Source organism: Erythrolamprus reginae, chromosome 12 (assembly GCF_031021105.1).
Source record: "Erythrolamprus reginae isolate rEryReg1 chromosome 12, rEryReg1.hap1, whole genome shotgun sequence".
In the NCBI taxonomy this organism is placed as follows: Eukaryota; Metazoa; Chordata; class Lepidosauria; order Squamata; family Dipsadidae; genus Erythrolamprus; species Erythrolamprus reginae.
In genome coordinates, this window is record NC_091961.1 from 2,557,161 (window position 1) to 2,576,082 (window position 18,922).

Sequence of the window (18,922 nt, forward strand, 5' to 3'; positions counted from 1 at the left end):
TGGAAAATTAATCTGGAAAGTAGCCAAGGTGGCAGGCAGGGGGAGGGGGATTAAACCTTGGAGTGACTGACAATTAATAAGTGTCCTAGTATCCAGCACAAGAAATCAGGAGCCGGGGTAGGGTTCAAAAGTATGACAAGTTAATTTTATACTCCCTATAGAAAGGAATCTGAACCACTAACTGTCAAGGCAAATTGGTGCTAGATAAAAGTCAATGGAATTCACGGGATCCCGAATTTAGGTCTCTTTTCTCTCTTTTTTCCCCTTAGTATATACATTTTTAATATTTTATTTTTATGTACCACTTTAATAAAAAAACTCAAGCCAAAAACAAAAACAAAAACAAATGCCCTTAAAATAATTTCAAGATACTAAAAAACACTGAAAAGAAACAAAGCAGTGATTATTTGAAATAAAAGCGTATCTTCGCTCCATGTTGGAAGAATTCGTTTGGACATAGAGAAACCCAAATGTTTGCAACTATCCTTAAAATTCTGCTTATTTTCTTCTTTTCTGTTCAAGGTGCTTTAGGTCTCTTGTGGGGCCAGAGTGACCGTAAACCAGGGGTCCCCAAACTTGTCAACTCTAAGACTTGTGGACTTCAACTCCCAAAATTACTCAGCCAACAAAGAGGGATCTGGAGCGGCTAGCGGCATTGTCTCATCCAAAGCTGGCTGAGGAATTCTGGGAGTTGAAGTCCATAAGTCTTAAAGTTGCCAAGTTTGAAGACCTCTGCCCTAAACTAGTGACGCATTTGACTCTGCCTTCGGGCTCATCTCCTAATACGAGGAGTGAAGGCATGCAGCCCTCCCCCAGTGGGTCGACCTCAAGGGAGGCACTGAATGCCATGATCACCACATCAGAATGAAGCGACAGAGAGAAAGTTTTCTCGATGAGGCGACCTCTGTTAAATCAGGATCGCTCCTTTTATTGTATTTCACTCTTCTGACATGTGGTACATAATAACCAATTTGCGAACGCTACATACATTAAGCCATCCTCCAACTACCATTCACTCCTACACCATATAAGGCAAGCTTCTCATGACTTCCCTATAGATAATTAACGGAAGCCTTTTCCTGGATTGTGTGTTTGCAAAGGAATGAGAGTAAAAGGCATATATTTCCTTATATGGAAGTTAGCTATAGGTTTTCTTCATATTGCATACCAAGTTAAATGCTTTCCATACATGGTCATAGATTCTGCAGCTTGCTTACTCAGCCTGGACTTTGCTGCCTTTCCATAGAGGAAGAATTAAGGTTTTATTCAGCACACAATTGGGCCTAAAACATCACTCTCCAGTAATATTTTATTCCCAAATTTCAGTGCCCATAAACCTATGATTACAACAGAGGAGTTACCTCAATGTCTCGGCTACGTGCCACTTCTCTGAAGTTTTCATGCTGCTCCAACGTTTTGTCGACTTTGTCGTCGGTCATACAGTAGCAGCGCAAGCGTCCTTCCCTCCCGTCATTCATTTTGGCAAACACCACAAACTTTGCCATGTAGGGCACAGCTGCCAGCTCCTTGTACAACAGGGTGGCGAAATGGACAGCTTCGGCTGTGCGTGGGCAGTCTGCCAGCCAGAACCTACGTAGCGGAAAAGATTAATAGGATGGGAGACCACCAGAATATGCCAAGGGTGAGCAACCCACCGCTGTTACAGTTGCCAAGAAAACAACATGGACGTTTCTATGGGATCAATAAAAGTCGAGCTTGATTCAGCGGCAACACCACCTTTATCAAGCTTCAAAAGACATTTGCTGTCACAAGTATTGTCACATCTCAGGTTGCCAATGAAGTAGGGGGGAAGGAAGGGGGAGGAAGAAAATGACCCAGACTGTTCTGACCCAGCCTTCACGAGCATCACTCTAATGAGGAGAAACCCCCTTTCATTTAGAAAGGCATTCACTCACAAAGCTCAAGGTTATACATCCACAGGTGGTCCACAAGCGTTGGCAGCCCACCATCGCTACTAGTTCAGTGACCTTGGCCAAATTTCCACCAATGGTTCACACGAACCGGTGAGAACCATCTGAATACTACCTCTCACATGAACAGTTGTCTCAGACAACCATGACTCCCGCCAGGGAGAGACTTGTCAATGTATCCTTCATTTCCTGGGTAGCTGGCTCTCGGTCCTATGTTGCTCTCCTGTCCACAATTCTCTGTGTATATTTGCATCTGGAGTGGGCCCCCAGCTCCCCATCACTCAGCTCAAATCATGAAAACAGCTATCTGTCCACCTGAGCACAAGTAGATGGGCCCTGCCCTGCATTGGGCTTGGAGTCCTCCTGCTCCTCAGAACCTTCTGCAGGTCCAGATGGTAACCCAGACACCAACTTTGTGTCCTCAAACTCATCTGATGAACCACAACACAGGCATCAAGGAGTGGGCATGAGAACGAAGGACATTTTGGCAGGTGCTTACAGAAGCCAATATCCAGAGACCGAATTGGACAAGGTGACCGGAGCTAATTGGGTGATGGTAGCATTTGAACTTTAGCACAGGAAAGCTCTAGATCTGGTTTTGCTTTCAAACAAGCCAAAATGATGTACTCAATAAAGTTTGGCATCAAGAGATTGGACCATTCCAACAGCGCTTGCTTTCATTGGGTTTGTCAGTCAGAACCTTGGCACCTAGTTTTGTACCATAACAGGCTGGTACAACATCTATCACCCTCTTTGTATTTTTTTAGGGTTTTTCCTTCCCCAATCCAATACACCCACCAAGCAGATATTACACCAAACGCATCTAAGGTCACTCAAGCATCTCCTGTGGCTCTATGAGATCCAGCATATGCTCTTGAGGTACCACCCAACACCTTTCCCCAAATATTCACTCCAATTTACCTGGCGGACACGTTGGTGGTGAAGTTTGCACACTCGTTGGTGTAAATTAATTTTGTGGTCCCGGTGATGTCTTCCCATTGTGCTGGTGCAGTTCCTCCTAAGAAAAGAAAGTGAGCAGAACCGATTGAGTATCTTTCAACCCACCGTTTGATTCTAGAAATTTGATACAGAAGCTCAGTTCGACATATGTCTTGCCTAACATCCAGGGCCGGTTTGCTTAACAACTACAGTGGAGGTTGTGAGTATATCATGGCCCTGTGATGTCTTCCTTAACCACTGCACTGTTTAGTGATGGAGTTGCCAGTTCCAATTGTGGTTGATATTTGGGACTACCTATAGTCAGATAAAAGAAACTTGAGTCCAGGGACAGCTCTCCCAAGACCTCTGTAGTTCTCATAATGATACGAGGGGGAGGCAGATAATTTCAGATTTGCAAGATTCTGCAGATTGGCCTGCATGGCTCTGGTTTCTTAGTTTGGTCTACCTTGAAGAGTTGGCCTCATGTGACATCATTCTCAAGATGTTTTCTGTCCTGGTGCAAAGCCAGGAACGTGCCCTTTTAAAATCCAAACCGAACGCAAGGATCAAGACAATGCTATGTTTGTTTGTATGTATGTTTGGTTTTACAAATAAGGGTTTTTTAGCTGTTTTAGTATTGGATTTACATGCTGTTTTGTATTACTGTTGTTAGCCGCCCCGAGTCTACGGAGAGGGGCGGCATACAAATCCAATTAATAATAATAATAAAATAATAATAATAATAATAATAATAATAATAATAATAATAATAATTCTTCAATGAACCACAAGGCAGAGTATACCTAACCCTTAAATAATGTGAGGGCATGACCCAATTACCCAGCAGCACTACTTATGAGTGACTCTTCTCCTAGCCAACCATTGGTGTCTTGTGTGTTCAATGCAATGGAGAGTCATGGGTTGAAAGTAAAAGAGGACCAATAAGACCAATGGCCAGGGCGATGTCCAGCTTCCCCATAGTGCAACTTCCAAATCCTGAGATCCTTCCCAAGTTTGCAACGAAGAAGCAACATGGGAAGGGATCAGAGGTAGTATTCAGCCCGTTCTCACTGGTATAACAAGCAGGAAGAGGGAGATTGTGATCCCCTTATATAGAGCGCTGGTGAGACCACATTTGGAATAATACTGTGTTCAGTTCTGGAGACCTCACCTACAAAAAGATATTGACAAAATTGAACGGGTTCAAAGACGGGCTACAAGAATGGTGGAAGGTCTTAAGCATAAAATTTATCAGGAAAGACTTCATGAACTCCATCTGTATAGTCTGGAGGACAGAAGGAAAAGGGGGGACATGATCGAAACATTTAAATATGTTAAAGGGTTAAATAAGGTCCAGGAGGGAAGTGTTTTCAATAGGAAAGTGAACACAAGAACAAGGGGACACAATCTGAGGTTAGTTGGGCGAAAGATCAGAAGCAACGTGAGGAAATATGATTTTACTGAAAGAGTAGTAGATGCTTGGAACAAACTTCCAGCAGACGTGGTAGATAAATCCACAGTAACTGAATTTAAACATGCCTGGGATAAACATCTATCCATCCTAAGATAAAATACAGCAAATAGTATAAGGGCAGACGAGATGGACCATGAGGTCTTTTTCTGCCGTCAGTCTTCTATGTTTCTATGTTTCTATGTTCTGGCAAACCAGTAGCAGAAATTTTGAGTAGTTCAGAGAACCGGCAAATACCACATCTGGCTGGCCCCACCCCCATCTATTCTCCGCCTCCTGAGTCCCAGCTGTTTGGCTGGGTTTTCTTTTGTTGCCCTGCACAGGATGATGGAGCTGGAAAGCAGGTTAGTGGGGTGGGGAGGGAATGGCGATTTTGCAGTATCCTTCTCCTGTCACGCCCACCAAGCCACGCCCACCAAGCCACACCCACAGAACGGGTAGTAAAAAAAATTGGATTCCCACCACCGGAAGTGATGCTGTCTCTTGGACATTCTCCGAAGCCCTTGCTCACCTATAACGCTGCAGAGGAGGCGTAGGCTGGTGGTATCCCCTTCTCCGCTGTCTCGGGGACTCTCTCTCCAGGAGGGGGGCAAGGGAATGCACAACCCGATCGGCCGGTGGAATTTCCTACGGCGCGGCTCCACCGTCACAATTGGGCTGAAGGTTGCTTGGTTCCCCAGGAGTTTGGTCACCAGGTCATCAGGCACTGGCTGAGCCTGCAAGAGAAAACCCAAAACCCGAGATGGCCTCTACCTGTCTCATGAAGACAACAACCCGTATCACATCATCGCTATAAATAAGGAATGTGGACAAATTCAAATATTTTCAAAGTTGGATAAATCCAACTTTAAAAAAAACCTGATTCAAATATATATTCATATATAACTCCTTAGCATCAGAGCGTGCTAATATAAGGCAACTGGCAGTTGGAACAGAGTACTTTTCAGGTGGGGAGGGGGAGTAGACTGCCTAAACTCTCAGCCCACAGGCCGGATGAGTCATGTGCTGGCCACGCCCATGCCCTGTTTAGCAAAGGTGTAGCAGCAAAACGTGCTAATAATAATATAAGACATGCTACCAGCCATCATTGAGTACCTGCAGAGCCAACTTGACTTTCTTGGTGACTGCCGTTTCAGGAAAGGTGGCTTGGACCATGGGCACCAATGAACTCTGGAGGCAGCCCCCTTCTGGGCCAATCAACTCACAGTTCTGGCACACGCGGGACATAACCACAAAGTACAAGGGGAAGTCGGTTGTGATGATACGGCAAATCCTTTTCTTCTCCAGTTCCTCCAGGCTTTCCAATTCTGTAGAAGAGCAATGGAGGAGTTTGAGAACCTACAGGTTATGAGAGAACCAGTGGCTAGCCTGAAATTAAATCAGGATCACAACAAAAAACCCAACAACTATCATAGTGATATAATTAATTAAAGGGTCAAACATCAGACTTTATGGCAGTGCTTCTTAATCTTGGCAACTTTAAGAGGAGTGGGCTTCAATTCCAGGAGATGAAGGTGGAGGTGGAGGAGGAGAAGAATAAGGAGGAGGAGGAAGAAGAGGAGGTGGAGGAGGAGGAGGAGGAGGAGGAGGAAGAAGAAGGAGGAGGAGGAGGAGGAGGAGGAGGAGGAAAAAGAAGAAAGAAGAGGAGGAGGAGGTGGAGGAGAAGGAGAAGAAGGAGGAGGAGGAGGTGGAGGAGAAGGAGAAGAAGGAGGAGGAGGAGGAAGAAGAAGAAGAAGAAGAAAGGAGGAGGAGGAGGAGAAGGAGGAGGAAGAAGAAGAAAGAAGAGGAGGAGGTGGAGGAGAAGGAGGAAGAAGAAAGAAGAGGAGGAGGAGGAGGAGGAGGAAGAAGAAGAAAGAAGAGGAGGAGGAGGTGGAGAATAAGGAATCCCACCGCTGGGTTTCAGGCAAGCAGTTGTGATAGTCCCATCACTTTGTCATAGCTCCTCAATGTTTGAATCTCATGGGAATCCCTACGCAAGTTGATGTCTTCCAGGCAGATGTCCCTACCTTCATCCATCCCATTGAGGACCTGGTCCAAGTAACTCTCTGCATAATGGCTGCGATGCTCCTTCCATATAGACCCATTCTCACTACGTAAGACCACCAACTCTCGGTCACCACGGCCGTGCGAAGCAAAATGAGGGATTTCCACAATCACAGGGCTGCAAGAGAATTGAGTGTAAGTCAACAATTAGATGTCCTTCGGTCTTCACCAACAGTTGAAAACAAAGCCTCTCCCAGGACAAAAGGTGCTTTTTTCAGGGCCTCACATGTGACAGCCCCAAAATTGGCCAAGAACTGGGACATCTCCATGGAGAAACACCTGGAGAGGCAGCATTTACTGAATATTGACAGACCCCTCGCACCCTGGACACAAACTGTTTCAACTCCTACACTCAAAACGTTGCTACAGAGCACCACACACCAAGACAACTAGGCATAAAAACAGTTTTCCCCCCGAACGCCATCACTCTGCTAAACAAATAACTCCCTCAATCAACACTGTCAAACTATTTGCTAAATCTGCACTACTATTACTACTAATTTTTTTTCTCATCATTCCTATCCCCCATTTCATCCCACTTATGATTGCATGGCTGTAACTTGTTGCTTGTATCCTTAAGATTTTTTATTAATATTGATTGTTTCCTCATTGCTTATTTGACCCCTATGACAGTCATTAAGTGTCGTACCTCATGATTCTTGACAAATGTCTCTTTTCTTTCTGAGAGCGTCTGCACCAAAGACAAATTTCTTGCGTGTCCAATCACACTTGGCCAATAAAGAATTCTATTCTATTCTATTCTGAATTCTATTCTGAATTCTATTCTATTCTGAATTCTATTCTGAATTCTATTCTATTCTATCCCATCCCATCCCATTTGCAATTATTATTCTGTTCTATTCTATTCTATTCTCTATTCTCTATTCTCTATTCTCTATTCTCTATTCTCTATTCTCTTCTATTCTATTCACCTGAGGAACTGTGCTCCAGCAGGGCCCAGGGCAATGATTCTGCTGGCCAGTCCTTCTTCTTCTGCTAGAGGAGGTGGAGCTGGTAGCTTCTGGGGCTTGACCAGCCGGCAGGTGATGCGAGTTGGCGCTGCACATGTCCTGGGTGGAATGATGACGCGAAGGCCATTGTGCCTGCTGCCCCGCATGGAGCCTCCACGGGCATCGACCATGAAACTTACAAGGAACCTGGCAGAGGAGAAGAAGACAGATACCACCACCAAAAGACTCATCATCAAAAGACTACAGGCAACAATCTTTGTCATGATGACATGAGACCTTTCCTACAAACTCCATAAGGCCGTGATGGCGAACCTATGGCATGGGTGCCACAGGTGGCATGCGGAGCCATAGCTGAGGACACGCAAGGTGTTGCTCTATGTCAGCTGGTTTTCGGCCTTCTGGAGGGCAGGGAGGGGGCCGTTTTCACCCTCCTCAGGTTTCAGGAAAGCCTTCAGTGTGGGTTAACTATCCATGTCTATAAGAATGTGGAATGCCCTCTGTGGATATGATAGGATTAAAAACCTACATGCCTGGTTAAAGGCAATTCACTCCTTTGATTAGTTTAACAAAATAATTATTTAGGCTTTTGTTTACTTAAGATAATTAAAACTTTTCTGATTGTTTAACGCAAACGTTAATTAGATACTCTTTAGTTTATTTAGCCATCCTGCCCTGACAGGATTATATCTATATGCTATGTGTTATACACTGCTCAAAAAAATAAAGGGAAACACAACACAATATAGCTCCAAGTAAATCAAACTTCTGTAAAATCAAACTGTCCACTTAGGAAGCAACACTGATTGACCATCAATTTCATCTGCTGTTGTGCACATTCAACTTTGTACAGAACGAAGTATTCAATGAGAATATTTCATTCGTTCAGATCTAGGTTGTGTTATTTGAATATTCCCTTTATTTATTTTGAGCAGTATATATTAAGCATTTACATTGTAAATAGGGTAAGTGAAGAATTAATACTTTATATTTGTGTGCAAAAGAATCTGGTTATAAAAAATAAACTGTGAGTCCAAGAAAAGGAGAGCTTCAAACCACGAAGCTGCTCATCAAAGAGAGATTTCCTGGCCCAGACAAGTTCCAGAAATCGTGTCTCCGTGTCTTGTCATTTCTACACTCCAGAGCCTGCACATGGAGAAAAATGAACCCAATGGGCCTACCGGAAGTTCAGAAACGAACTTCCGGTAGGTCCGTTGCACCATTTTTCACCTTCCCCAGGCTTCAGGGGGCTTTCCTGAAGCCTGGGGAGGGTGAAAAATGGTCCAACGGGCCTACCTGAAGTTTGTAGGCTTCTATGAGGTCTGCATTAAATTAAATAATATATTAATTAAATAGTATATTTTGGATGTTCAGTAGCAGTAAGGGAAATTGTCCCCCTTTGAGGCCAGGCACCCTAACCCAAACCCTTGACATGAGTGAGGTCAAGTTGGCCACCTTTAATCCAATCACATGACCTTTAAGCCACCCCCGGTCACATGATTGTGAAGCCACTCCCACCTGGTCACATGGCCAGCAAGCCACACCTACAAAATAAGCCACACCCACAGCGTGGTAGTAAAAAAAAATTCAGCTCTCCCCTGGTGGGCACATGCGTGTGTGTGTGCTATCGCACATGCGCCCTTTTGGCATTTGAGCAAAAAAGGGTCCCTCATCACCACCCTAAGGGGTTGACGTGGTGGGAGAGATGACTCACCCCGTGTGGATAGGGCTGGCTACTGGACTGATGTTGTCGGAGGTCTCTGTGGCAGGACTGCTTGGGATAAGGGACTCTTCATCAAACTCTTTGGAAGGCTAAATAAAACAGAAACAAGTCTCTTATTAAACACAGGTTTAGACCGCATGTTATGTATTTGTTGTGTTTACTTTTTCATTTTTCTTTATAATATATAATTCTTCTGTATAATTCAATAAAAATTATTTTAAAAATAGAAATAGCATATAGTTAAAGCTATATTCATTAACACAGTTAAACCTTCATACGTACATTGTTGACATATATTGACATATATTGCCAGCCCAATTGTTTGACAGATTCTGGATTATATGGCAAATGATTTAGCTTTACTAGATAAGTGGTCAAAGCAATGGAAACTGCAGTTTAATGTTTCCAAATGTAAAGTAATGCACTTGGGGAAAAGGAATCCTCAATCTGAGTATTGTATTGGCAGTTCTGTGTTAGCAAAAACTTCAGAAGAGAAGGATTTAGGGGTAGTGATTTCTGACAGTCTCAAAATGGGTGAGCAGTGTGGTCGGGCGGTAGGGAAAGCAAGTAGGATGCTTGGCTGCATAGCTAGAGGTATAACAAGCAGGAAGAGGGAGATTGTGATCCCGCTGTATAGAGTGCTGGTGAGACCACATTTGGAATAATACTGTGTTCAGTTCTGGAGACCTCACCTACAAAAAGATATTGATCAAATTGAACAGTTCCAAAGACGGGCTACAAAAATGGTAGAAAGTCTTAAGCATAAAACTGATCAGGAAAGACTTCATGAACTCCATCTGTATAGTCTGGAGGACAGAAGGGAAAGGGGGGACATGACTGAAACATTTAAATATGTTAAAGAGTTAAATACGTTTCAGGAGGGAAGTGTTTTCAATAGGAAAGTGAACACAATCTGAAGTTAGTTGGGGGAAAGATCAGAAGCAACATGAGAAAATATTATTTTACTGAAAGAGTAGTAGATGCTTGGAACAAATTTCCAGCAGACGTGGTTGGTAAATCCACAGGAACTGAATTTAAACCTGCCTGGGATAAACATAGATCCATTGTAAGATAAAATACAGGAAATAGTATAAGGGCAGACTAGATAGACCACGAGGTCTTTTTCTGCCGTCAGTCTTCTATGTTTCTATCTTAATGGGCTGCCTGTCCTTTGTCCTTTTTGTCCTTTTCCAATCAGAAAAAAAAACATGCCCCGCCCACCACAAATTCTCCACCCTGAACCACCCAAACATCTATACAACAGACCAAGTAAGACCAAGACACTTACCTGCTCGGGTTCTTCAGCCTGGATCAGGACCGTCTCAGGTGTAACACAAGGGATTCGAGGGATAGCTGGTGATTCCTCCCTTCTGTGTTGCAAAACAAGTTTTAAAAACAGTTAGTACTATGTACATAACTAGTTGGGTTTGACAATATATATATAGAATAAACCAACAATGTATGCTTACATGCATTAGAATAATATTGCTTTAAAAGCTAGTGTTACGGATTGCCACAAGAGGGAGCCAAAAGCACAGTTCTCTCTCTCTCTCAGCTACTCTCGGCTATTTCTGTTTTGTCTTTATGACCATAATAATAATTAATAATAATAATAATAATAATAATAATAATAATAATAATTTATTGGATTTGTATGCCGCCCCTCTCCGTAGACTCGGGGTGGCTAACAACAATGATAAACACAACATGTACAATCCAATAATAAAAAACAACTAAAACCCCTATTATAAAACCAAACATACACACAAACATACCATGCATAACTTGTAATGGCCTAGGGGGAAGAGCTATCTCAACTCCCCCATGCCTGGCGGTATAAATGAGTCTTGAGTAGTTTACGAAAGACAGGGAGGGTGGGGGCAATTCTAATCTCCGGGGGGAGTTGGTTCCAGAGGGCCGGAGTTGCCACAGAGAAGGCTCTTCCCCTGGGGCCCGCCAAATGACATTGTTTAGTCGACGGGACCCAGAGAAGGCCAACTCTGTGGGACCTTATCGGTAGCTGGGATTCATGCGGTAGCAGGTGGTTCCGGAGGTAATCTGGTCCATTGCCATGTAGGGCTATAGACCATGCTGTAGTAAAAACTGTGTGTTCAAATGATGGTATATTTAAGCTGGAAAAGTAAGCTTATAGTATTGTATATTTATGGATTGTCTGACTGACTGTTCTATAGGGTTTTTAGTTGTAATTTTTAAATATATTAGATTTGTTCTACATGCTTTTATTCTATACTTATTCTGTGAGGGGCGGCATACAAATCTAATAAATTGAATTGAATTGAGATGTATTGACTGATTTAACTGAGTATAATTAGGACTGTTCTTGAATTGATATTTGCTAAAGCTTATAACCTATAAAGCCCTTCGTGGCATCAGACCAGATTATCTCCGGGACCGCCTTCTGCCGCACGAATCCCAGCGACCAATTAAGTCCCACAGAGTTGGCCTTCTCCGGGTCCCGTCGACTAAACAATGTCGATTGGCGGGACCCAAGGGAAAAGCCTTCTCTGTGGCAGCCCCGGCCCTCTGGAACCAGCTCCCCCCAGAGATCAGAATTGCCTCCACCCTCCTCGCCTTTCGTAAGCTCCTTAAAACCCACCTCTGTCATCAGGCATGGGGGAACTGAGATATCCTTTCCCCCTAGGCCTTACAATTTATACATGGTATGTTTGTTTGTGTGTGTGCTTGTTTGGTTTTTAATAAGGGTTTTTAGTTATTTTAAATATTAGATTTGTTATATGCTGTTTTTATTGTTGTTGTTAGCCGCCCCGAGTCTACGGAGAGGGGCGGCATACAAATCAAATCAAATCAAATCAATCAATCAATAATAAATGCTGGCTGAGGAATTTTGGAAATTGAAGTCCATAAGGTTCAAAGGTTGGAGAATTAGAGGACATTGGTCTGAAAAATCTGTGCTCTGCAATGATGAAAGGCTACCAAAATGGATTAACTGATGGTCCTTGAATTATGACAATTGAGCCCAAATACTGATGTCGCTAAGTGAAGCATTTGTTCAATGAGTTTGGGCCCCGTTTTATGTTCTTTCTTGCTACGCTTGTTAAGTAACACGCTTCTTATGAGAACCTGGATTCTCCACCGACTTTGCTTACTACATGACCTTGGGACACAGCAATGGTCGTATGTATGAACCAGTTGCCAAGCATCTGAATTTTGATCCGGTGGCTGTGGGGATGCTACAATGGTCATTAGGTGTGAAAAAATGGTCGTAAGTCACTTTTTTCAGCACCGTTCTAGCTTCGGTCACTAAACAAACTGTTGTTATGTCAAGGACTATCTATATAGTGCCCTCTCCCCCGTATCTTACATGCATAGTTCCCTCTAAGCTGAGCAGTGAGCAATCGCTCACTTAAAAATCATCATCAACTCAGAGTTTTCGAAACCTGCCCAGAAGCCGAGAGGGAAAGAGTGAGAGGGAAAGAGAGAGAGAGGAAGAGAGAGAAACAGATAGAAAAAAGAGAGGAAGGAAAAGAGAAAGAAAAAGAATGGGAGTAAGGAAGAGAGAAAGAAAATCAAAATCTAGTTTGAAACTAACTCAACTATTTAAGTGGCATTTTGATATTGATAGAGTTGCCCTATTATGAGCTCACTGTTATAGACACACAGTACAGTGTTTTATTTTGAAATTCTCTGAGGCAAAACAGGGTGGGGGTTTTGTTTGTCTGTCTGTCTGTCTGTCTGTCTGTCTGTCTGTCTGTCTGTCTGTCTGTCTGTCTGTCTGTCTATCTATCTATCTATCTATCTATCTATCTATCTATCTATCTATCTATCTATCTATCTATCTATTATTTCTGTGCCACCTAGTCCCAAAGGGACTGCCGCTCAGACACTATACTTTTCCGCCCACCCCCCAAAAAAATTAGAGGGAACACTGCTTACGTGTGATCCAATTTGGGGACAAATTCTACAATTTCTCTCTCGTCTTCCTGGTACTGAAGTTCCCGTTTCTGCATCTTGGGACCCAGCAGTTCGTCTCCTAAAAAAACATCAAGAGACTGGGATGAAGACATGGTGCGATCGGAGGTCAGGCAACACTAAAGCAATAGACGGAAGTCAACCCTTCTGTGGCCTAGAATTTGTGCGCGGAAGGCGGACAAGAGCATCCATTTCCATGGTCCGTCCCTGCAGCTAGGCTTAATCTGGAGCCAGCTCATTCAACTAAACCTCTTGCAGACACAATTGGACCAGTATTGGGGTCCTTCCTGGACGGTGGGGGACGGCACGCTGGTAGCAGAAATGGAGCTGCGGACACAGCTCCTGTTGACTGACAGGTGGGCGGGCACATCAGAGTGAGTTTTGGCATCTGTGCATGCGCAGGGAGCAATATCTTGTGCGCTTGAGATTTTGGTGATTTTTTTTAAGCAAAAAAACCCACCAAAATTTCACGCACCCAAGTCTTTTCATGAGATTTGCTTGGAAATGCACACTTGTGCGCCAGTCACCCAGAGATGCATGCGGATCAGCCACCGCTAGGCGCTAAAGTTGGAACCCCCGCCTGAATTGGACCACAACTCCCAGAACTCCATTGGACTTTCCCACCCAGGTGGAGGAAGGTTGAATCCTATAGAAGCCCACCAATTTAATGAAGGTGTTCTCCTCCCGCGGCTAATATTTCACCCAGATGCGTCTTCTTGAATAATATTTATACAATCTTGAGGTCTCGTGTGGCTTCATCCTGCAGGGAACCAGGTGTACGGTTCAACCGAACAAACTACTATGCCAGTGTGGTTGAACCTTTCCAGCACCGAGTAATGAAACGGGAGGGTGTTTGGCCTTATGGCGGAAACCGGAAGAGCAACTGCCCAGTGAGCACCAGGAAGATGATCTTTCAATTTCCAGCATGTGCACCGACCAGCTGGTCTTTTGCGCGGGCATGCACACCAGAAATCGGAAGACCAGCTGGCCAATGTGGAGGCCCATGTCAGAAACCAGAAGATCATCTTCCTGGCGCACACATATGCACCGGGCAGCTACTATTCTGGTTTCTGGCACTCCCGTGCATGTGAAAACTAGCTGGTCAGTGCACCGGAATGTAAACTGGGCAATGGCTTGCATGACAGACAGATGGCTCTGTGTGCCATTTCTGGCACATGTGCCATAGGTTCGCCATCACGGTACCATCACGGTATCAAAGAGGGCTTTTGAAGGGTGGACTTGGTAATGGGCCATTCCTGGAATGGTCAGGATCAGCATTCCATAGTGGAACTGCCAATGCGCACGCATGCCTTCATGTGAGACTTGGCGGCTGCACATGTGCAGCGAGCGAAGTCCTGCGAGAGAATGCTCGCGTGCGTGAGATTTGGGCGATTTTGGGTTTGGGGGTTGGTTTTTTTTGCTTCTGCACAAAATCTCCCACATGCACAGAAGCTGAATCTTGTGCACTGCCAGGACTGGACCGTTAGCGCCAGCAGCAGGCAGCCCCTCATTGGGCAGACTGATATATTTTTTAATGGAGCTTTGAAAGAAGGATTCACGACATTTTTCTTTGTCTCATTTTCATCACCGGTTTAAATTCTTTAGAATGCAACTGCAAAATCCAGTTCAGTGATGGGGTGGACATTATGATTAGAAAATTCCTTCATCTTCTTTTAATGATCCCATAATACCTTGCGGGGTTGAGTCGGGGCAACAGAATGGAGCTGATTGTTTACTGGCCGGATGCCCATCCTGTCACCAATGAGGAGTTTTGTTCAGCAGTTATATTCTCATTGTGCCCAGAGAGAGAAATATCTGCCTCTACCTAGGATCGAACTCACAGCCTCCTGATGGTGAGGCGAGCGCTCCATCTCTATTGCCTGCACCACTCACTATTTCACCACCACCTTGATTTCCTGAAAAATAGCCGTTGGCCCTATTTTGGGGATCATCAGCAAGCTAAGTGTTGCTAAGCTGGTGGAACAGCGTTCTTTGTTTTTCAGATGACAGGAGATGAGAAGAAACTACTTCCTGTTAGAACAACAGGTTGGATTCCTGGACACCCATGAGGAAAGGACTGGCTCAAATCTTTGGAAAATGAGAGAGAAGCTGGCTTAGATCCCAAGAGGAGACATGAATGGGAAATGAAGGAAGCGGTACATGAGGAAACAATAATGGCCCTTTTATGACTTGTGGACTTCAACTCCCAGAATTCCTGAGCCAGCCATTTTGGTTCAGGAATTCTGGGAGTTGAAGTCCAAACATTTAAAGGGGCCATCGTTCCCCATCTCTGTGTTAAGGAATGAGGGAGAAGTCAATGAGGGAGGAGGCTAGTTTTCACCTTTCCCTTGGTGGTATTTTGAGCTCACTGAAAAGGCTTTTGATGAGGTTAGAGGGATGTTGTTTTTTTGACATTTTGTTCCATCTCTTGAAAGGCTCTTTGGTTGCTCATATCAGCCGATCTAAAACAAGCGTTCCCACGTATCATTTTGCCCAGAATTAAATAAAAGATGGGGCCAGGGAGACGGCAAACGGCCAAAGAGAAGATGGCACAACAAAAGGCAATCTTTTTTCACACCTTGGCTGCCTCATAGCTAAGTACAAAGGATTACACCACACCAAACCGGTTCAAAATTGCGCTCACTGTAAAATCAACGTTAGGTCAAACACTCAGCTGTCAAAAAGCAAATTGGGAGTGTTAGGGGAAAATATGGAAGAGAAAATTCTGCAGGTGCTGGTGAAAAGCAAAGGGAAGTCAAGAAAAGCAAAGCCAAGTGAGGTAGTCAAAGAAGTTGGGCTATTTTAGGCCAATGTTCTAAGATGCGTGGCCTTCAACTCATGTCAGCTTGGGAATTCTGGGAGTTGAAGTCCACGCATCTTCAAATTGGAGAAGAAAGTCCCATCCAGGCTCCCGCGCAGAAGTCAAATAAACCTGCTAGCAAGGCCTCCAACTCCTTTCAGTACCAGATTTGCGATCTAGCATTAAACAAAGAACCCGCAGCAGTGAAATGATGGTTTGTCCACATGGTCTTCCCTGCGCCCCCCTACCCCACCCCGCCTCTTCGGTCACAGATACAATGGATAAGAAGACAGTGGGTGAGCTGGCCCCCTGGAAGCCACAGCTGGCGTGGAATGGAGGCATGGGAAGCCCGAGCGTGTCCCGTGTGGGGTGGAATGGGGTCAATGGGGCGGGCAGGTGAGCCAAACCCACAATAATACACACAATCCATACCCAGGAGAGTTACGTGAGTCGTGCCTGCAAAGCAAGAGAAAACAAAGCAGGTTTGTAGAGTTGGTTGAAGGCCTTGGTCTCCGTTGCCCTAGTTTGAGTTAAGGTGGTCTAAGGGGTCTCCAAACTTGGCCAGTTTAAGACTTGTGGATTTCCACTCCCAGAATTCTGGCTGGGGAATTCTGGGAGTTGAAGTCCACAAGTCTTAAAGTGGCCATGTTTCAAGGCCCTCTGGTCTAGGACCAGGCTCTGCTGGAGTCAAAACTGGGGAGGAGGTGAAGGAGAGGAAGCTTCAGGGGGGAAATGCTCGCAATTTGCTCGTGGCTGTCGGTCGTTAGCAAGTCGGTGCATGAGGCTCTGCCCACCTGCCCGGATGCCACTATTTGGGTTCTTTTACCGTCTGCGCATGCACACAGAATGCTTTGTGCATGTGCAACGCAGTATTGGATTCCTACCCTGTACAGGCCACACTGTGCACCGGTAGTAAAATTGGAGGTGCATGCACAGTTTCAGGTCGGTGGCGTGCACAAGTGTGCATCCCAGTGAGATTTTGCTTCTGTGCATGCACGGAAGCAAAATAATCACTGAAATCTCACACACGCGTTTATCCTCTCGAAGTATTTTGTTTCCTGTGCATGCGCAGAAGCAAAATCTAATTGGGAAGCACACTCGTGCACGCCGGTGACCTGAAACTGCATGCGCAACACACTGGTGGCGGCAGTAAGTGTTCTGGATTCTGGTAGAACTTTGATTACATTGAAAATAATACTTACTGAATGCAAGATTTCATAAACAAAAAACCTCAATTTTTATTCTCCTCTCCTCCGTATTAAAAATACAATACAGACAGTCACATTCCTCTCTCTTTATCTTTAGCAATTAGAGCACACAAACCTTCCTCCATGCCTCCTCCCTTATCTTAAGATTTATATCTATACAGCACCAGGAATAGCTGTGAAATAATAAAGAATAAGCTAACTCACTCCGGAGCCAAAACGACACACGTCCCATGATAGATTTACAACATTGAAAACTCCATCCTTCTTCCCCGCTGGCACTCTGACGTGACAAATACATCACTCCAGTAATTAACCCGTTCCTCCCCTTAATATATTTTTCCTAACACTTGCTCCCTGCGCCTTTGAACTCTTCTGAAGTGAGGATTTAACCAGCGATTGTCTGTCTCTTCTTCACTGGAGTCTGGACTCATAGCAACATCCTGTGGCTGGCCTCCCACCTGTTCTGATACCTTTAACCCTGGGCCTGCCACTAATTCATAAACACTATCTGTATCAGAGTCATCAACCTCTTCAGTATCCTCCAACTGACCAGGAGTATGTACAACAGTAAGTAGCAACCTTCGCCTGGCACAGAAGGTAAATCTCAAATGGCGGCGTCTGGGGAGGTGGGCGGAACCTCGTGCTCCCTTAGCAACCGGCTCTCCAATGACTGACAAGCACAAGTGAACTGGGAGTATTTCACCCCTGGGTCACCTTCTCCTTGCCATCTTTTAAGATGGTTAAGGAATTAGTGTCCTTGTCCCAAAGGTGCTATTTTTTCAAGAGGCGACTGAACTTTCTGGTTTTTCTTTCGAAGACGTTTCGCTTATCATCCAAGAAGCTTCTTCGGCCTACCGTCTGCTAGGTTAGCTATAATGTTTAAAAATATTGTCTAGCAAATGTTGGAAATGTAACTGAAAAAAATGGGCACATTTCATCACATGTGGTGGACTTGTGCTAAAGCAAAAAAAAAAATAGCCAAAGATACCCAGGTGGATAGAAAAGATGATAGGGAAACGTGTAGATTTTAAACCTGAACTGTTTTTATTCGATATAATATCAGAAAATAATTGATAAGAAAAGTATATATGTCTTAACAGCAGCGAGGATTATATTCACACAATACTGGAAAAATGAAGGCATACTGCGAGATGACGAGATAGTCAGGAAGATACTAGATTGTGCAGAAATGGGTAGATTGACCTTGAAAATTAAACAGAAAGAAGATGTAGAATATTATCAAACATGGAATTTATTTTACCAATGGTTCGAAAGAAAAAGGTGGAGATTAAGAATGTAAATTTGTATTGTTAAGAAAATTAAATACAGTGGTACCTCTACCTACAAATGCCTCTACTGACGAACTTTTCTAGATAAGAACCGAGTGTTCGAGATTTTTTTGCCTCTTCTCAAGAACCATTTTCAACTTAGAAACCTGAGCCTTTGAAACTGTAACCAGAAAAGTCAGGGAGAAGCCTCGGTGGGGCCGTCTAGGAATTTCCTGGTAGGAAATAGGGCCGGAAAAGGTGGGGAGAAGCCTCCGTGGGGCCTCTCTAGGAATCTCCTGGGAGGAAACAGGGCCTCCACCCTCCCTGTGGTTTCCTCAATCGAACGCATTATTTGTTTTTACATTGATTCCTATGGGAAAAATTGCTTCTTCTTACAAACTTTTCTACTTAAGAACCTGGTCAAGGAACAAATTAAGTTCGTAAGTAGAGGTACCACTGTACCCAGGCAACACAATGTTTACTAAGCAGTGAGAAATGTATTTAATAGAAAATCAATTTTAAATTTTTTTTAAAAAGAAAGAAAAACCAGAAAGTCCAGTTGCTTCTTTAAAAAGCCCCTTTGGGACAACCAGGACGTGGATGATGTAGAATCTCCATAG

General features: G+C 44.1%; 1 protein-coding gene across 12 annotated transcripts in view; it reads right to left on the reverse strand.

The window, feature by feature from the left end:
* Positions 1 to 18,922, reverse strand: part of ANK1 (ankyrin 1) — a 105,324-nt gene that overhangs the window by 27,830 nt on the left and 58,572 nt on the right. For 9 of the 12 annotated variants that reach the window (XR_011560435.1, XR_011560436.1, XR_011560437.1 and 6 more), the window contains 10 exons: positions 16,259 to 16,282; positions 12,991 to 13,087; positions 10,364 to 10,445; positions 9,067 to 9,164; positions 7,317 to 7,541; positions 6,348 to 6,502; positions 5,437 to 5,648; positions 4,853 to 5,057; positions 2,853 to 2,949; positions 1,362 to 1,590 (listed from right to left, as the gene is read on the reverse strand). Coding sequence is in view for 9 of the 12 variants with exons in the window: in XM_070765494.1 (XP_070621595.1) it covers positions 1,362 to 1,590; positions 2,853 to 2,949; positions 4,853 to 5,057; positions 5,437 to 5,648; positions 6,348 to 6,502; positions 7,317 to 7,541; positions 9,067 to 9,164; positions 10,364 to 10,445; positions 12,991 to 13,087; positions 16,259 to 16,282 (1,424 nt within the window). In the remaining 3 variants the exon portion in view is untranslated. The remainder of the gene's footprint in view (positions 1 to 1,361; positions 1,591 to 2,852; positions 2,950 to 4,852; positions 5,058 to 5,436; positions 5,649 to 6,347; positions 6,503 to 7,316; positions 7,542 to 9,066; positions 9,165 to 10,363; positions 10,446 to 12,990; positions 13,088 to 16,258; positions 16,283 to 18,922) is intronic. The other 3 variants (XM_070765497.1, XM_070765492.1, XM_070765491.1) reach the window with 1 other exon arrangement.